This window comes from Haliaeetus albicilla, chromosome 6 (genome assembly GCF_947461875.1).
Source record: "Haliaeetus albicilla chromosome 6, bHalAlb1.1, whole genome shotgun sequence".
Taxonomy (NCBI): Eukaryota; Metazoa; Chordata; class Aves; order Accipitriformes; family Accipitridae; genus Haliaeetus; species Haliaeetus albicilla.
The window spans coordinates 654929-672019 of NC_091488.1; the positions used below are offsets into that span (position 1 = coordinate 654929).

Below are 17091 nucleotides of genomic sequence, written 5' to 3' on the forward strand. Positions count from 1 at the left end.
TGTTTTATCAGTTTTGAATTATACCATTTTAATATGCTAGATTAGTACAGTACCTTTGTGTTATTTATGATCATGCCTGCCTGTATCTACTTGTTCTTTTATTTTCTCTCTTCACTATATGAAAGTCAAATTCCTCTCCTGTTCATGGTTTATTTATCTGCCTTTTCAAATATTTCTTCACCTACTAGTCCTGTGCATCTTTGTTTTCATTCAGACCCTTTGAGAGCCAGTTTTGATGCAAGTTTTAAGCTGATGTTGCAGCAGATTCTTTTGCAGGATATGGTGATGCCATTCCAAGAATGGTAAATGCATTATTGTGTGTCCTCAGAGCTTGAATAATTTCAGACACCCATTAGGAGGAGATCAAATGGTTATAAATGAGAATTCTTCCCAGTCTTTTTTATGGCATTGTCTTGATAACAGCCTCCATCTTCTTGCTGCACCCCATGGCTGGAATAAGGATGATGTGTCTTAACCATTCCTCATGTTTTACGTTTTGTTGGGGAATGGATTGTGGCTTTTGTTATTCAGTATAAGCCTTTGGTGTCTTTTACATTTTTACATTATCATCTAGTTTTTGGGAGGGATAAAGGACTCTTTTATCAGAGAGCAGTGATATATTAACATTTCCCAAAGCTTTATAATGAAAATTTCCCTAAGAACTGAAGTAACCTAACATCATCTCATCTCATTCTCAACTGACAGTTCTGGAAGCAATAAAATATTTAAAATATCATTTACATAAAGTTGCAATGTTTCTGTAAGTGTAACTGCAGTTACAGTTTTGAAGGTTCTCAGAATGGCGTAAATCACACTCGCTCCTGGCGAAGAGGAGTAACTAAATCAAAATATCTGCTGTCACAGAGTGAGGTGGCATGACTCTGGCTGTTGGTGGAGGTCTATTGAAAATTGGGGGAGAAAAGTGATTGTCAAGGGGGGAGGTTTAGTTTCTTTGAACTGTATGGAACATGTGCATGTGTGTGTTAACTACCACTCAAAAATGCACCTCGCCTTCCTGCTGGGCAGGTTTTAGAGCAGTGGTATCTACCTCTCCTTCTGAACTTGTTCATCCTGATACCTGTACGCAGTTCAAATATGATGATTTGCATTACACAGCTGAACAAAATGTCTAGATTATAACTCTGGGATTATTTGATACCAGAATGTCCATGAAAGGTTAGCACACCTAAGGCCCTTGCTTCTAGTGATGCATTTTCCAAAACCGAAGTGTTAAATTTGTACTGTTCTAGTCTACTTTGATTCCAGCCATTCAGACGTGGTGGCAAGGAAGACTTCAGAAACCCAGGTGATAGATGGTATATCAACTGCTTCCACATTAAACTGTGTGAAGGTGTAGCGTTCGCTGCATATCAAGGTGCCACGATTAGATCACTGATCACCCCCAGACCAGGGAAAGAGACAGATAACACACACAGTGTGAGCGCCAACTTCCGCCTTTTATTGCGCAGTCAATTCCTTTTACACTAACAAGGGTAGGCGGGATTACAGACACATCATAAGGCTGCGACTAACCCTCTAACTTTCCGTGACATCGCGAGATCTTCCGAACGCCGAACCCTACATGAAGGAAATACAGACCAGATTGTGTTGCATCTCAAAATCTAGCACGTTCCAAAATATCTAAATCACAAGTGCCTTGATCTATAGCTACCAAAAACATCACTGATTACAAGACAGGACAGATTTTTGCATAATCCTTACTCCTATTCTTCTCACTCTTAAGAAGAGGAGGGGAAGGGGAGGGGGGGAGAGAGAGGTTTTGCATAAGGGAAAGTTTTGTTGGCTAGTTAAAGCTAGTACCTCACAGGAAGATAAATAAATTAGTGAAACAAGGTAGTGATAAAACTCTTGCATCCTCAGCTAGAAACTTTCTGACATCAGCTTGGTTTTTGGGCCCAACCAGAGAATGAAAAACTCTTTTCATTTCTACTTACAGCTGTTTAACAGGACAGTACCTAGGGGTAGACTGTACCCACCAATGTGTGTACAAGTGTCTGGTTCAGACACTGTTCTTTGTTCTTCTTCGTCTGTTAGTTGAGAACATCTGCCTAACAAACATTGGGATGTTCATTAGGATCTTCCAGCACAAACAAAAATTATTATCTTCAGTTCCGCACCAAGTTTGACTTCAGTAGTAAAAGCTGTTAACAGCACTATAATATTAGCTCCTCAACTACATAAATAATGTTTTCTGTGAATTCATATTCACAAATCTAACAGATAGCTTATGACTACCCAAGTTTTTTCTGAGGCTTATAATTCTTACAGAGTCCTAGAAGTATGAAATTCCACTTATTTACTCTAACACAGACTTGCAGCAAATAGCAGACTAGACCTGAGAACTGTCACAATGCTGAGAAGCACACATCATAGCTAGCTACTATTCACTTCTGATATCCTTTGGCAAGTCTCATTTTGCTAGTGATCATCCTAAGAGTCACAAAAGATACCTGAAACTGGATTGAAGACATCATCTTAATAATGTCATTCTCAAAATCTCTAATAGCCCAGAACTGATCCCAAGTCCTGACACTTCCTCCTGCAGAGTTGTTCCCATTAATCATTCTCCCTAGAGTTCTCCAGGTGCAGTTCCCCATGGGATAATAATTGTTACTACCAGCTACAGGAATTCTCTGCAATATTCATTTTGCAGAGCTATTCTTACCCATTCTCCTTTTCGTCTTATTTGGAGTCTTTCAGTAAAGTAGCAAAAGGTTTTGAGGATTGCTACAGTCAGAGTTTTTTCTGTCATCTGACACCAAACCATTCGATACCCATGCGGGTTGTGCACATGGGTTTCAAACATCAGTGTCGATAGGTGCTATCTTCAGAGGAGCCTGAGTTTTGCAGATTTTGGCACATATCACAAGCTATGGGTCTGAAGAAATTATCTGCTTTGGAAAAAAAACAGTTGCAGGTGAGCATTTCTCCTAGCGATGCTTTGATTCCTTTTTAATTTACTGAACTTGAAACAGGAAATTCTTCTAACCATAAAGTTCCTAAACAAGCTATGCTAATTAGCAGCTCTCTCTTTCATTAACTTGAATGGAATCTAGAAGCTCAGAAAGCTCTTTGAAAACCCTTGCTTTTGGTAGTGCATCCATCATTCTCTTTTGTGATATAATCATTATATTGTATTATAAAGTTTTCTTTTGGTAGGCAGAATAATGCTAGACACAGCATATGTGTCCAATGCTTGTTTGTACCTGAGCAGGGCAGAAACAGTCCCATTCATAATTTTAATACTTGATAGTTCTGTTTGTTGTTTGTGCATCCATTGGTATGCTCTTTGGTTGTGTTACAGAAATTAAAATAAAACAGCCAGTGCCCTTGCAGTTCTACATGAAATTGTTGATGGCATATTTTTGTCAGAATTGAAATAATTCCTCTTGGAGCCCTAGCTCTTTTTACAGGTTAAAAACAGAATACTCTTATTTCTTCTAGAGGTAGCTATCAACTGCTCATTCTGAAACCGATTGCTATTATTGTTAGTGTATCTTTGATATTTTATTTATATAAAAATAAGAAATTTCATACTGCTTTAGGTCATTATCATAAGTAACAAATGATTGCCAGAATTACAGGATTTGATCCAAAGCTCAATAAAGTCAACAAGACCTACCGGTTGTTTGCAAAAGTCTTCAAAACGCAGTGTGCATTCCTAATGAACATGGATAGAAGAATAGGTGTACTGGTCTCTTTTTATATGCATTGAGTTCCTTGAATTTGTTCCGTATGCTTTTTTCGTTCTATCGCTATTATATTTTCCCAAAGCAAAATATAGGATTGATACCATATATTGTTGAAGTTAAAAAAAAAAAAAAAAAAAAAAAGAAAAATAATTAATATAGTAAGGACAGATCTCTTGAACTGAAATACTATGCATTTAGTTTTTGTATCTTATATTGCAGACAGACTCAACCAACGGGGAGAATCCAAGCATCAAGAAATCCCTCTTTCCTCTTTTTAATTCAAAGAATAATTTAAAGCATAGTTCTTCTTTGAAAAAGCTTCCTGTAGTCACTCTACCCATGGTATTAATTTTTAAGTACAGTAGCACTGTAAAATGCTCCAGTAAACTTGTTTTACTGACTACAGCAGCATGTGTTTTATTTTCATGGGATCACTATCTCTTCATGCCAGTTAAGTATCTTGGGCCAGTTCAATAAATTTAAGAAAAATTGGCAGTTCTGTTGAAATAGATTGTGCCTAGATTTTTTAATTTTTTATTTTTTTTTTTTTTGTTAGTATTTGATATACTGAAAATGTAATACACACAGTTCCAGAGAGAATGAGCCCTGGGACTAAGACTAAAGGAGGAAAATAGTTGTGAAATCATGTATGTTTAAAATTAAACTGTCTCATTCTGTTTCAGTCAGGAAAAAAATTAGCCTGTTTTTTTATAGCTATATTGTAAATACATTTTTTTATGCAAACTGCTCCATTATATATAAATTTAATTAATCAAATATTACCAACAAATTGTCTGAAACCTACATTTTAGCTCATGCCTCTGCTGTATTTTTGTTTGTCCTTATTGTTCATGGTAAAAGACAGCTTGCATTAAAAATAGGTTACATTTTAACTGTCCTTTTTTTGCTTAGAATTCTTGAAATGAGAGAAAACTCTACATATCTTCTGCCATAAATTTTGTTGGATTTTCACCTGGGGGGGGGGTGTCTTACTTTTTGCTCTAGTTTGGGATATTTATGGAGGAGGAGAAAGACGGGGAAAGGAAAAGCTCTTGGTTTGTCATGGCAAAATCAACCAGACATCATTTTAGAGAGACTTTAGTCTGCTTCACTCGGGAACAAATTTATAGAACTGATCCATGGTCTTAACTGCAGTATGGAATGCTTTTTAAACGAAGATGAGGCTCAACAATTTTTTATTTCTTTTTTTTTTTTTAAGCCTTGTTTAACTGCTCTCTCTTACAGCAAGTAACACTAACAGCATGCGAATGCTTTGAGGGCTTAAGGGTATAGCAAATCTGCATGATATCCACAGCCACTTGCTCTTACTATGGGGAAAAATATCAAAAGGTCATTGCAATTCTGCTGCAGTAATGGGCTTCACTTGGGTTCTGTAATCAACAGGGGGAAATGATTTACAGGTATTCTTAAGAATATATTAGGAGACCAGTATTTAATATTTTGTTGCAGATGCCTAGCAGTGATGGTCAGGATCTCTTGGCATTACAGAAAGCCATTCATTCTTCTAATCACCAGAGCAGCAGGCAGAAGGATTGGCATCCTGACAAGATGACAGAAATCCAGCCTCATGTAAGTGGCATTATCAATTCCCTGTATTTTAACATCACTGAGGTATCTTGACAGCTTTTTCTCTGGTGAATAGAAAAATTGCGTTTGATGTTATTTCCCAACCTTCCCATTCCCCGCTTACTGAATGTGAAAAATCATGTGCCTGCAGCCCTGCATAATTCTTTGAAAATCTAGGCACAAATGACAAAGAAAAGAAGAGACGCTAAATGTCCCTGTGTCAGTCTTTGAGCCTTTCGAAATTATTAGTTATGTTTTTGTGTTAGAGGCAAGCAGCCTTTCCGTGGAGGTCTGTGGTAGCGGTGCCATGCTGTAGAAAAGCCCTCGCATTAGCTCTGTGAGGAACGGTGAATCCTAAGGGCACGCTGTGGCTTGAAACAGTTTGATACTCGATGGGGTCACCAGAGCATCATGACCACGTCACGGCGCGGCTGTGCCTCAGCTGGCACGGACTGCGGTTTAAGCAGGCTACGTTATTGGAGCGCAGCACTGCACTAATGCAACTTTATTTTCTCCAGTTCTAAAACCAGCTGGGGGGGGGCAGGGTTTGGGGGGAGCTTCAGTGCAGTGCTCTGTTGCCGTTACAGCATTGAAAACTGAAGAAGAGGGTTTGTTGCAGCTGCAGTGTTCGAGGAAGCAAGTTGCTCTGTGAGCTGTGGAATTTAATGAGTCTGTTTTCATACCACTTTGTGTACTCAGGCTTCCCCAGGCTCTTGCTACCCATTTCAGTAACCCCATGTCTCCATTTTCCTTCAGCTTGCTCACCAGTCAAAGAAGCTGTGAGGGTCTAGAGCAGCTTATCACCCAGCTGCCAGCAAGCAAAGTATCTAACTGCTGAGTTCTGTCAGCCCTTACTTCAGTGCAGATGATTACTCAAGACTCTCCAACCCCTAATTGATGTTCACAGAATTTTTAGGAACTTTGGATTTCTGATATCTGTGCCTCATAAAAAGTGGCTGAGATTCTGAAGTTAATAGCAGGAGTAGTGACAGATAGACAGCTAATGCAACTGCCTATGCCTCCTTTTTCATACGAAACAAGGTTAAAATAACTGATGGGAACAATTCTTTTTTCTGATGTAGAAAAGGTTCCATCTTTTCAGGTAGCTAATAGATTGAACCGTAATGAGAAGACATTTTCTCAGGTGTGTACTCATAGCTTGGAATGAAATATTCCAAATGAATACAAATTAAAAGCGAAGAAGTCCTGTGAGGTTCAAGGTGTTCAGTTTAGCATATGACAGTTGTTATAGAAGTCTGATAGGACGGAGAGCAGAAGGTGAAGTGCTTCTCCACATGTCTTTCAGAGCCAGCCATTAAAATCTCTTCGAAAGCTCTTACACCTCTCCTCTTCAAACCATCCTGTCCCTGCTGAGCCTCGCTTCCAGCCCTTACCAAGTCAGCCAGCCAAAGCTTCTTTTTCTGAAGTGCGAATTCACCCCATGAGTCAAAGCTCCAGCAGCGGCAGCAGCAACGTGCGGCAAGAGCCTCAGCCGAAAAGCCGGCCGACGCTGCAGTTACCAAGCCAGCTGGAACCTACCTGGCACGTCTCCCCGGTAAACAGGAGTGCCAGCGATGGGCCTCCCTACTCCGATCAGCTGCCTTCCAAGAGCGGACAGAACGGGCACACCTATAACCGAACAAACCGATCGCGAATGCCAAACCTGAATGATTTGAAAGAGACAGCCTTGTAATTGCACTCCAGAAAACAGGCCAGTTCGGGCGGAGATCAGCGTAGGGGAGCAGTGGTGGTTCTGGTGATGGTAAGACTGCATTTTCAGCTTTATAAAGGTGTGCAATATGTACATGTGGAGCTATGCTGTTTGGCACCACAGTGAGAGTCAGGGATTATACAGTAAAACAAGTTGAATTCTGAATTACCAGTCATCAGAAATGTCACTGGATGCCAGGCAGAGTGTGCCGGTTAGGGAGAAAAATGCAATGCCATTTTCTCTCATTTACATTCCAGCTTAGTGCACATCTCTGTCTGAAAGCTGGGAGACTTCTGGTATGTATTGGCACTTAGAAGGGTGAAAACATTCATGTCTAGACCTATGCCCTTACTACATTTTTTGCTGCCTAGTTAAAACAGTGGGGTTTATGTGATAAAGTGTATCCCTGTTAAGGGTTTAAAGTTAAATTGTATGTCTTAAATTTGTTTTTTAACTTTCCATATTTGATAGGATTTGTAATATTTATTTATGATGACCTAATATCGTACTGTTATAATCATATCTTTTATGTTATAATGTAAAGTTATTTTGAGCTGTTTGAAACATTGTGAAGCAGTGCAACAGCTACAGTAGTTTCTATAAAAAACTAACGGTAACATTTATATATTGCATCAGGAGTATTTTATTCTATATATAAATATATATATATAAATGGAAAATAACTGTCTGTTTTTTAAATATACTCATTTAAAAGAAAAGTATTGTTATGACACTATCTGCCATATTTTTATACATTTGTGATATAAAGTGCAGTATTATACTTCTAATAAAAGGAAGTTGAATGTGGATATAAATGTGACTGTAACAGTATGAATCCTGCTCAGCTATGAGAGCCTGGTATCATAGGCATTATTGGTAACAAACAAAAGACAACATTCAATTCCAAGCTTTATTATGGGCTATTTTGTTGGAAGTATTGGCTAAATGTAAGAGACTGCAGAACTGTACAGTAATCTAAATGTAGTACGTTCCCCCCTGTGTCCTTAGCTTTCCTAGTAATATTAATGGGATTTCTGCATCAAGAGCACAGAGACCCAGTACCAAATTTTTGTTTCCTCTAAAGAGATAAAGTGCCCCATGACTACAGGCTAAAGCAGGTGCTCTTCCACTTAATAGCAGGGGTGAAAACCAAAGAAACATAGCATGAATTGCAAGTGAAATGCCAAACTTTGACACTTACGCATAGCATGGCACTGCAGATCATGGTGTAAGCTTTTATGCATATGTGTATTTTACATCTTGTTTAGCAATCTATTAACTAATAAGATAAACACTGTATTTAAATTTAAACTACTCTTGCACTTTGTATTATATTTCAGGATGTATTTAAAGCTACAAATCCGCTATTTGGATATTGAGGGAGAAGGTTGCCATGCAGCTTAATTTCTCCTTAGATCTTACTATCCGAATATTCCCGTACACAGTTCAGTTACCAGTCTCAGCAAAATAGTAGATCTTGGGTTCCAGTCTCCTGTACAACATTGTTAAAACTGCCTTCAGGTTGGTGAATGCTGAGTGTAGCAAATGCACAACCTGATTCTTTTGTTGCTACCGGTAAACTAAATCAAAGGTGAGCTTGTAGGAGTCAAAAGAGTTACACCAGTCTAAATGTTGTGCAATAAGAGGAAAGTCAGGCCTGTAGTGTCAGAACAATACAATCTTTCCTTTTTAAACACATTAGTTCAACTCCGTCGTTACTCTGCAGCATAGTTCGTTTTCTAGATGCTGTCCTCATAAGACACTTGTACTTGCAAATACATTGTCTTCTCCAAAAAGAGATTAACCTGAATGTAAATTCAGTGATTTAGCCATAGATGTAGTTAACAGAAGCCGCCAGGCAGTAAGAGCTGAACTTCCTACTTGAATAACAGTGCAAACTGGACATGCTGTTCAGCACCTCTCAAGTCATACCAAAGTTCCAACAGCAGCAAATTTGGCACCACTACTCTAAAAATCTTTGTCAGAAAGTGCAATATGGAAAGATGTTACATCAGGTTTGTCCAGGACTAAAAGTCAGTCTAGTAAATTTGAAAAATTACAGAATAAGAATTCTTTGTCAATTGCCTGCAAGAAAAGTGCATGTGATTTTCTATAGACATATATGATATATGATATCTAGATATATGTGATATATACTGTGTTGATATATCATATATATAGCATATATAAATACAGTAGACATGAAAGGGCATTCAGTTTTTTATAAGTTTGGTGGGCATCCAGGAAGGACATTGTGGTATTTACTAGTCATCACTGCCAGAGTTCAGCAGCATGTTTCCGCAGTCTCTTTTGGATTCACCAGTTGGTCACAACTAGGTTAGTCCTGTTAGTCCTGCTTTGAAATGGGCTGATGCAACTGAAATCCCTCACAAAAGCAGTGTCCGAGAGTGGGGCTCTGAGCAGTACGGTTGCAATGCCTCCAAGGGAGCGTTCAGACTAGACTCTTCTGTACTTTGTGGATATGTATCCTTTTGCCTCTGCAAGACTTTTAGCTTGCTGGTAAGAGCTTCATGCTGGGGATGATGATACTGGGCTGTATGTGGCTGTTCTGATTGCTAGCAAGGAAGAATGTTTCCAAAAGATTTTTTTTTTTTTTTTCTCAGTACCCATTAAGTTAAATCAGGGTAATCTCTGACTGTACATATAGCTGTTTAAAGTAGTTAGCAAAGGTGACCCAAGGAATGTTCAAGTATTTGGTGGCCCATATTTACAGAAAGTTGTTTCTACTTCATACTGCATTTTCTTCTTGAATTCAACAAACCATAGTAGATTTCGGTTGAATACTAAATTGTGTTGAATGTATGTAGTATTTTATTCCTTCTGTTGGAAAGGAATTTCAGCAGCTTGGCCAGCTGGTGCTGGGATAAATTATGTATTTTTATCCTGGTCTAACTTCCCAATATTTAGAATATTACTAATGTAATTTTGCTGAGGCTTCCAAAGGAGTCGTCTTATAGTGACTGAGATTTGCTGGCTCAATAAAGGGGAAGAGAATTACAGGGCAAATGATTTTGTAAGTGTGAGCTTTCCTCTTCACTGGTCTGTGAGTCTTGTGCTACATGCTCTATAGATTTACTTAGTATAGAGTATCTTAGTTAAACTGCATTTTATTCTTTGGCAATCTGTTTTGCCTTATGGCATCATTAATGATGTGAATAGAAACCAAGTTTCAGAAATGAATTATAGTCATTTTGCAGAACTCAAGCTGCCTAAACTTGTCTATATGTTTTTCCTATAGCTCTTGAGCTCTTTTTAAGTGAAAAAGAAGCACCTTAAGCTCATCTAAACTGAAATTGTATATGTGTTTAAGCTGTCCTTTTAAACTGCCATGTCAATGTATTAACCTAGAACAACATATTTTTCTTCAGCAGACCTGACCACAGAGAACAGTCCCTTAGAGCTCTTTAATACTTTTTGCTCCACGTGTCACAGTCCAAGATTTGTTGCTCCTCTGGGAGGTCACCAGCACAGAGCACGGGGCACAGTTCTTGGCAGGAAGTCAGCAATCCCAGATTTGGTCCCTTCTTCCAAAAACACTCCCCATCCCACAGGGCTTGGGACTGGTACCAAGCTTTGATTTCTGATACCAAGTCAGACCCACCTAAATGTGTGGGTCCTGATGCCACTCTGTTTACCAATACTTGCTCTTTTAGATCAGTATTAAAACAGGCTTCAAACTTCCAAACGTACGAGACACCCTCAGGTCATCCTTAGGCTTGTCGCCTTTCTCTCTGCTACACCAACCTGTTTCTGGGAGCAAAGCTGGAGTGATTCTTCAAGAAGCAGTGTCCTGTAATAGGCTTTTAGCCAGTCCTTGTCATTGCAGTTAGGTCTCTTAACAGATGAACCTTACTAGTGTAAAAAGCTACATAGCAACCTTTTCTTTTTTCTTCAAAAGCTGTTGTAGCTATTAGCTGAGTAGACTCCTGTGTTCACCCAGAAAAAGCTATGTATTCTTAACAATTCAGTGCTGTAGACCTCCCTTATAAGAATGGGAACACAGATGATACAGCTCTGAAATCACTGTTGTGATCTATTTAGCTAAGGCAAAACCCAGCCGCTTTTGAGGGGAGCCATGCTCTAGAAGTGTTTGAGGTTTTTATTCATGTTTCAGTTTTTTGTTGTCTTATAATGATTTGGTAGTGAGACATGCTTCAAAAATATCTGCATGTAATTAATTCTGTATGTGTTGAACACTGTCAGAGCTGGGAGAATATTTGAATCCCAGTCACACGAAGAGTATGAAAAGGATAGTCATATATAATATACTGCAGACTGTGGGGTGGCAATGAATGTTTATTTTTTTCCATTCCAGCTAGCATACATAATACATCTGTTAATGGGGTTATATCATAAACCATGCATCTGGGCTGTTGTAAGTAGGCCCATCATTCGAAATAGGATAGGAGTGTCACAGAAGATGATAGGAAAGGTGATGTGCCCTATTTAACCATTTTTAAATGACCTTCAAATCAGGACACTATTTAAGAACAGGTGCCTTTCCCTACACAGCTCTTTCTAATGGTGTCGTGATATTAACCATTCATTAACTGGGTTTGTAGTAAATGAGGAGAAAAGCCATTTGACTTCTGGCCTTTGTTAAAAAGACAGCAATTTGAGTAAACCCTTTTAATATAACACAGTTTGGAAGTTCTAGATGTTGGCTCCTTTTTCAAAGGGTCGCACAGCAGCAGTACATCAATGCTCAGGCTCATCAGACAAGCGAAGGCTCATGCACATCACTTGGTTCAGATGTTGTACTGAAACTGAAGATTTCTCATTTTGCAACCGTGAAGCAAATTTCATGATAATTAAGCAACCCAAATTTCATAGGAGATCCTCTTTCAATTGGAAGAGAAAAGCTGTGGTAGGTCATCTGTTTTCTCTGTGGACTGTCTAAACAGCTACTCCATGAGACAGCACAGGTAAATCTGATGAATTAGATCTGCATTTTACTTGCTCCGAGTTCTGCTTGGATGCTTATTTGTTACCTTGTGTACAGCCAGTTGTTTGGTGCAAAAGTTGGCTTTTGACAAACTGAGTGGAAGGTGCATGAGAAGTGTGAGAGGACCAGCCCCGCTATGTTTGGATGCTTTCATTCCACCAAATCAGATTGCTTCTCGGGCTCTTTTAGAACATAACTCAAAATATGCAGCCAGGCAAAAGTGGCTCTTAAGACGTGGCCTAAGAGTCTGAACACGGAATTTGTGACTTGGGCTAAGAGTGACTCTACACATCTCTTGTCTTCTCTGCGAGTCAATCTACCTCCTCTCTCTTGCAGAATGTGGTCGAGATTTGGTTGGTTTGTTATTATTATTGACTCCAAATTTTGAAGAGACATATAAAAAGATTCTTCCTCTAGGTACTGTTAGCAACCAAGTAATAAAATCTTGACGGGCCTTCATCTGATATACTTCTGAAACCTCCAAGCCATCTGAGCTCTCCCTCTGGAATCCCGATGCCATCCTTTGCACTGCTTTGCAGTCTTCCCTTGCCCTTCCCCTTGTGGTTCTCAAATATTGCAGTTGCCTTGTTCTTTGTCGTTTCTCTAGTGCAGATTATCAGGGAGTTAGAGGCCTTATCTACTACTCCACCCTGTTTGCTGTTTTATTCAAACAGCTATCCTTAGACTTGCTCAGGATTTTCTTCATTTTAATTTTCCATTTCATCTGGGTGAGATACCTTACCTCATTGTGCCCCCACCAAAACACGCTGCCTACCAGGCTTTTCGTTCCACCAGGTCTCTGTTTTCACAGGGCATTGTTTCTCTGGATCCGTTCTGAGAAATGCAAGGTGGCATCTTAATTGTACAGGCATAGAAATGCGTTGTGAAGTAACTGCTGTCATAGAGCTTTCCATTAGCAACGTTAAAGCATGTTCATAGCACGAGATGGAAGCTGCTATTCAAGTTTCCTATAGGATATGAACCTCTTGGTGTGAACTCTTGACATGTAAATCCAATGGCAGAGCTTTTAACTGTTTAGTAACAAGGCAAAGCTTTAAGTGTAGGTAACTGTCTTGACTTTCCTTTTCTTCTTACTTTTTTTTTTTGCTAGTGCACATCTTAGACTCGTACTACTGAAGGATATGTCTAATTGAAAGGAGTAACGTATATATATATTTGGTTTATATGAAACAATAAGCTAAAATCTTCCCTGAAAGCTTAAGTTTGTTGGAAATTCTATGCGGGCATTTTAAAATCTGGTTAATCTGCTAAGGACTTCCAGGACTGCTTAGATGTCCACTGTGAAATGCTGAGTTCTGAATTTGTGTCATTTGGGAGGAGGAAGGAAGAATGAGATTTAGAAAAATGTGATCTTTTATCACAATCTGCTAGTACAGATCACTCCAAAAATAACAGGCTGGGGAGGTAGCTTTCAAAACTTCTAAATTTATGGATAAGATTCCCCCATGTTTTTTAACAGCTACTAGAAATCCGAAGCGCACAAACTTTTAAATCTACCATGCTTTCTGTTGTGGAAGGGATGTGATGTGGTGTTAACCTTTTTAATCCTGGAATACAAATTGATTTTAAAATGTGTTGAATATTTAAGGATGACTTCATGCAAGTTAATAAACCATTTGTAAAGTGTTTGTATACAACCCTTTGTATCATGTTGTTGGTACACCTTACCAGATTTTTTTTTGGGCATGTATTCCATTCTTAACTTCTGTACAATTTCTATTGTTGCTGTAAATATTCTAAAAGAGGAAAAAAAAAAATCCTGTGGTAACCTTAATTATCAGCATGGAAATGGTTAATTTTTACTGAGCACAATGTATTTTTGAATGGGCCTTCCAAAACATGTCTTTAATAAAAATGCAGATTTTGCACTAGAACATTGGCATTGCTCAACAGCTGATCTTATTCCTGACACGTCTCGTCCAGAGCACCTCCCCATTCATTAGCTTGGCTCAGATGAGCAGAACAGGACAGAACCGCACCAGGACTTCTTTGCCCGGCAGGTCGCTGCCATGTCCCGGCTAACTCCCCACCTGAGAAGCTGGCTTGCGTCTGTCTGCAAGCCCGTCATCTGCACAGGAGCACAGGCAAAGCAGCTCTGAAGCACCTCGTTGCCCACCATTCCTGTAGTCTCACTGCAGACATTGGGTGGGTTTCTGCCTTTCAGGGCAAGAATCTCTGCTTTTCTCCCTTTTGAACAGTATCAACCCACCAGTCCCCTCAGCAGGCAGGCACTACCCAGAAGTTAAAAGGCCCTGAAAATTTCCAGCCCTTAAACTGCTTTTGCTGTAGAAGGGGATCCACCAGTTGAGTAGCATGTTGGCATTTCATCACAGCCACAGGTAAGCTGAGACTCCTCCACGCAAACGTTCAGGTGTCGGCGATACGGTTTTTGATGGGTTCCTCTTTCATGTGTCCTGGCCACGGCTTCTGTTGTTATTGTGCGCAGCTTTAAAAAACCTTAAATATTTCTCTGCTGGTCTCTCATTCTTCAGGGTAATTGGAAGCAAACTGAGGAGTAGGGACCGCTTTACCTTGGCCTCCCTTCTTTCCCTCTGCGCTCCAGCACAGCAGACCTGTGGAAAGCCGGGACCTGCGGTCTGCTCAGATCCTCGGAACAGCCGCCTGACGCATTGTGCCGCAGCTGCCACTGTAGCGGGACCTGCTGCTGCCTGGTGCCTTCACTGAGCTGCGCCCGTCACCTCCCAAACGGGGACTGCTGGCCCAGGCTAACGGCTTCAGCTTCCACCAGGGCAAGCGGCCCAGCATTTCAACAGTCCCAGCCAGAAATGCGTTGGAAATGCCTGTTTTCCTTGAGCTGCCTCGCTCTCTGGGGACTTGGCTTTACTCTTACAACCTCACTTTGTGCTTACGCTTTCAATGGCCTCCTGGTAGTGACCCCAGGCTTTGGTGCCCTTTTCTGTAGCCCTGGCCAAGCTCCAGAGAATGGAGTGGCCACATCCTTGCAGGGGTCGAGCATCTTGCCGTGGCAGCCCCCGTGTAGTCAGCGTTGGTCCCCTGTGGCATGGGGAGCACAGCGAGTGCGGGTGTGGGCGTTTTTCTCTCAGAGGGAAGTGAAGGGCTAATTCCTGCCTGTACCCATTAAGAGAAATGGGGCTATTGACTTAGAAATGGTGTGGCTGGTCTGAAGGCCTGAGGCAGTCTCTTATCACACAGCTTGGATAGGGCAAGCTCGACTTCTGGGCACAGTTCCGTCACTTCTCTCTGTAAGCATCCCAGAATAAAAATTCAGGTCATGAAGCTGGAGGCAGCTCTTGGTCCTGCCTCCTGTTTCAAACCTGTTGCATTTTACACAGTTGCAAAGCTGTGCATTGGGTCTCCCTACCTCTGCAGGCAAAGACCTGCAGGTTTTTCAGTCCTAGAAGATAAATGTGTTTTCAGCGCTGCTTTGCATCATCTCCTGCAGCCTCAGTTCCTGGCTCTGTCCTGATTAATTGTGATTGGAGGCATCTGTGCCAGTAAATTAAAATGATAGGGATATGCTAGGAGAAGGTAGACTTCGTGAGGAAAAGATTTGTATTTTTGTAATTGCATTTTGGCTGGTTCTGTCGCGCTTTCATAACACCCTTAGTCACGCTGTTACTCCAACATGCTGCGTTTATGCAGAGATGGAAGTCAAGTGCAATTCTAAAAGCATTTTAGGACCACTTAATTAATTAAGCCTCTCAGCACCCTTCTTTTTAGATAAGAGGCAGAGGTTAAGTGAATTTCCAAAGGTCGATTAGCAAGTGAGCTGCATAGCTAGGATCAGAACAGAAACTCCTGCTTTAGCAGGAACCATTTAGACGTTGCAAATGAAAGCCAGAAGTAGGTCCCTTCCCCATTGCAAGCTGGAGAGGTGAACTGCAGGCAAATGACAGGGCGAGGCAAGACGCAAATGAACTGTGAAATGCACTATGTGCCAGTTAGTTCCACTTGTTTATTGCTGTACATTTCAGTCTGGAAAAAGGGTCTAGTAATTTCTTTGATGCTGGGAGGCTGGAAGAGTGATAGCACAGGTCTTTTCTACCTGGACAGTCTTTTCTCCGTCCAAGGTTTTAGTATATCCTGTATGTAGGATCAGTCATGTGAAGATACATAATTCCATGTGGTGCCTTGGTGTATAATGGTGTGTGGTCCATCCATTCAGGCTGTGGATTAAGCCTGCAAGCTCTTCCAAATTACACAGGAGCTCTTGGCCCTTGCCACAGGGTGCATTTCCAAAACCAGACAACTTGCGAAACCCTGGACTGTGCATGGGAGCTCTTCAGAGGCCAGCCACAGCCAAGGCTTTGATTAGCTACAGCCAAGCTTAACTGCTTTGGGGTGCTACAAATATTCATCGGCTGGTGCCCAGTCCACCCTTGCACCCCTCCAACCTCACCCCACCATTCCTCAGTCGTACAACAAAACAAGAGCACCAACCCTCCTCTCCACCAGTCACCACCCGCCGGGACACGCAGCAGAGCTGCCCCTGGTGCATTTAGGGAAGGGAGAGCAGTGTGTTAATGTGATGGCAACTGTGTCCAGGGCCTGGAAATGCTTCAGCGTTGGTGTGACTAACGCAAGAGCTGTGTCGGCTGTTGGAGAGCCCTTGTCTCCCTGTTACTGTACATGCAGTGCCTCGGGGGAGGCTGTTACCCCATGCTGGTCCCACAGCTCTGCTGCATGGAGGACTTGCCTTGAGCTCAGTGGACCTTCTCGGTAGAGCTTGCCTGAACTGATAATCATTAGAGAGCCACGCAGATTCACTGATTTCTTGGTGAGAAAATGTGTCCCTAGACCCATTTGTGGATAGGCAAAACTCCTTTGGGGGGTAAGGGGGAAGCAGGGGAGTGATGGTGACATAACAATCATCTCAGGAGATTGCGATTGGTCTTTTCTATGTCTCTGTAGATTTCATACTGTTTGTATAGTGGAGCAGAAGCTTTTAGACTCGCCAGAACAGCTTCTTTTCCTGACAGCTATTATTTGTCTCTATATACAGGAAAAAAACAAGGCAGAAACATCTGCCTTCATGAATGAATAAAATGTAACGAATTGCACAGACATCCAAAAGCTTTTCTCATGTTTTTGGTCACATCTCATTTGGTTTT

At 40.9% G+C, this 17091-nt stretch overlaps 1 protein-coding gene across 3 annotated transcripts in view; it reads left to right on the top strand.

The window, feature by feature from the left end:
- The window catches only part of CDKL5 (cyclin dependent kinase like 5), a 125042-nt gene extending 111170 nt beyond the window's left edge, over window positions 1-13872 (top strand). For all 3 annotated transcript variants that reach the window (XM_069784768.1, XM_069784770.1, XM_069784769.1), the window contains 3 exons: window positions 3933-4055; window positions 5184-5303; window positions 6607-13872. In XM_069784768.1, the coding sequence (XP_069640869.1) occupies window positions 3933-4055; window positions 5184-5303; window positions 6607-6993 (630 nt within the window). In that variant the 3' untranslated portion in view covers window positions 6994-13872. The remainder of the gene's footprint in view (window positions 1-3932; window positions 4056-5183; window positions 5304-6606) is intronic.
- The last annotated feature ends 3219 nt before the right edge of the window (window positions 13873-17091 follow it).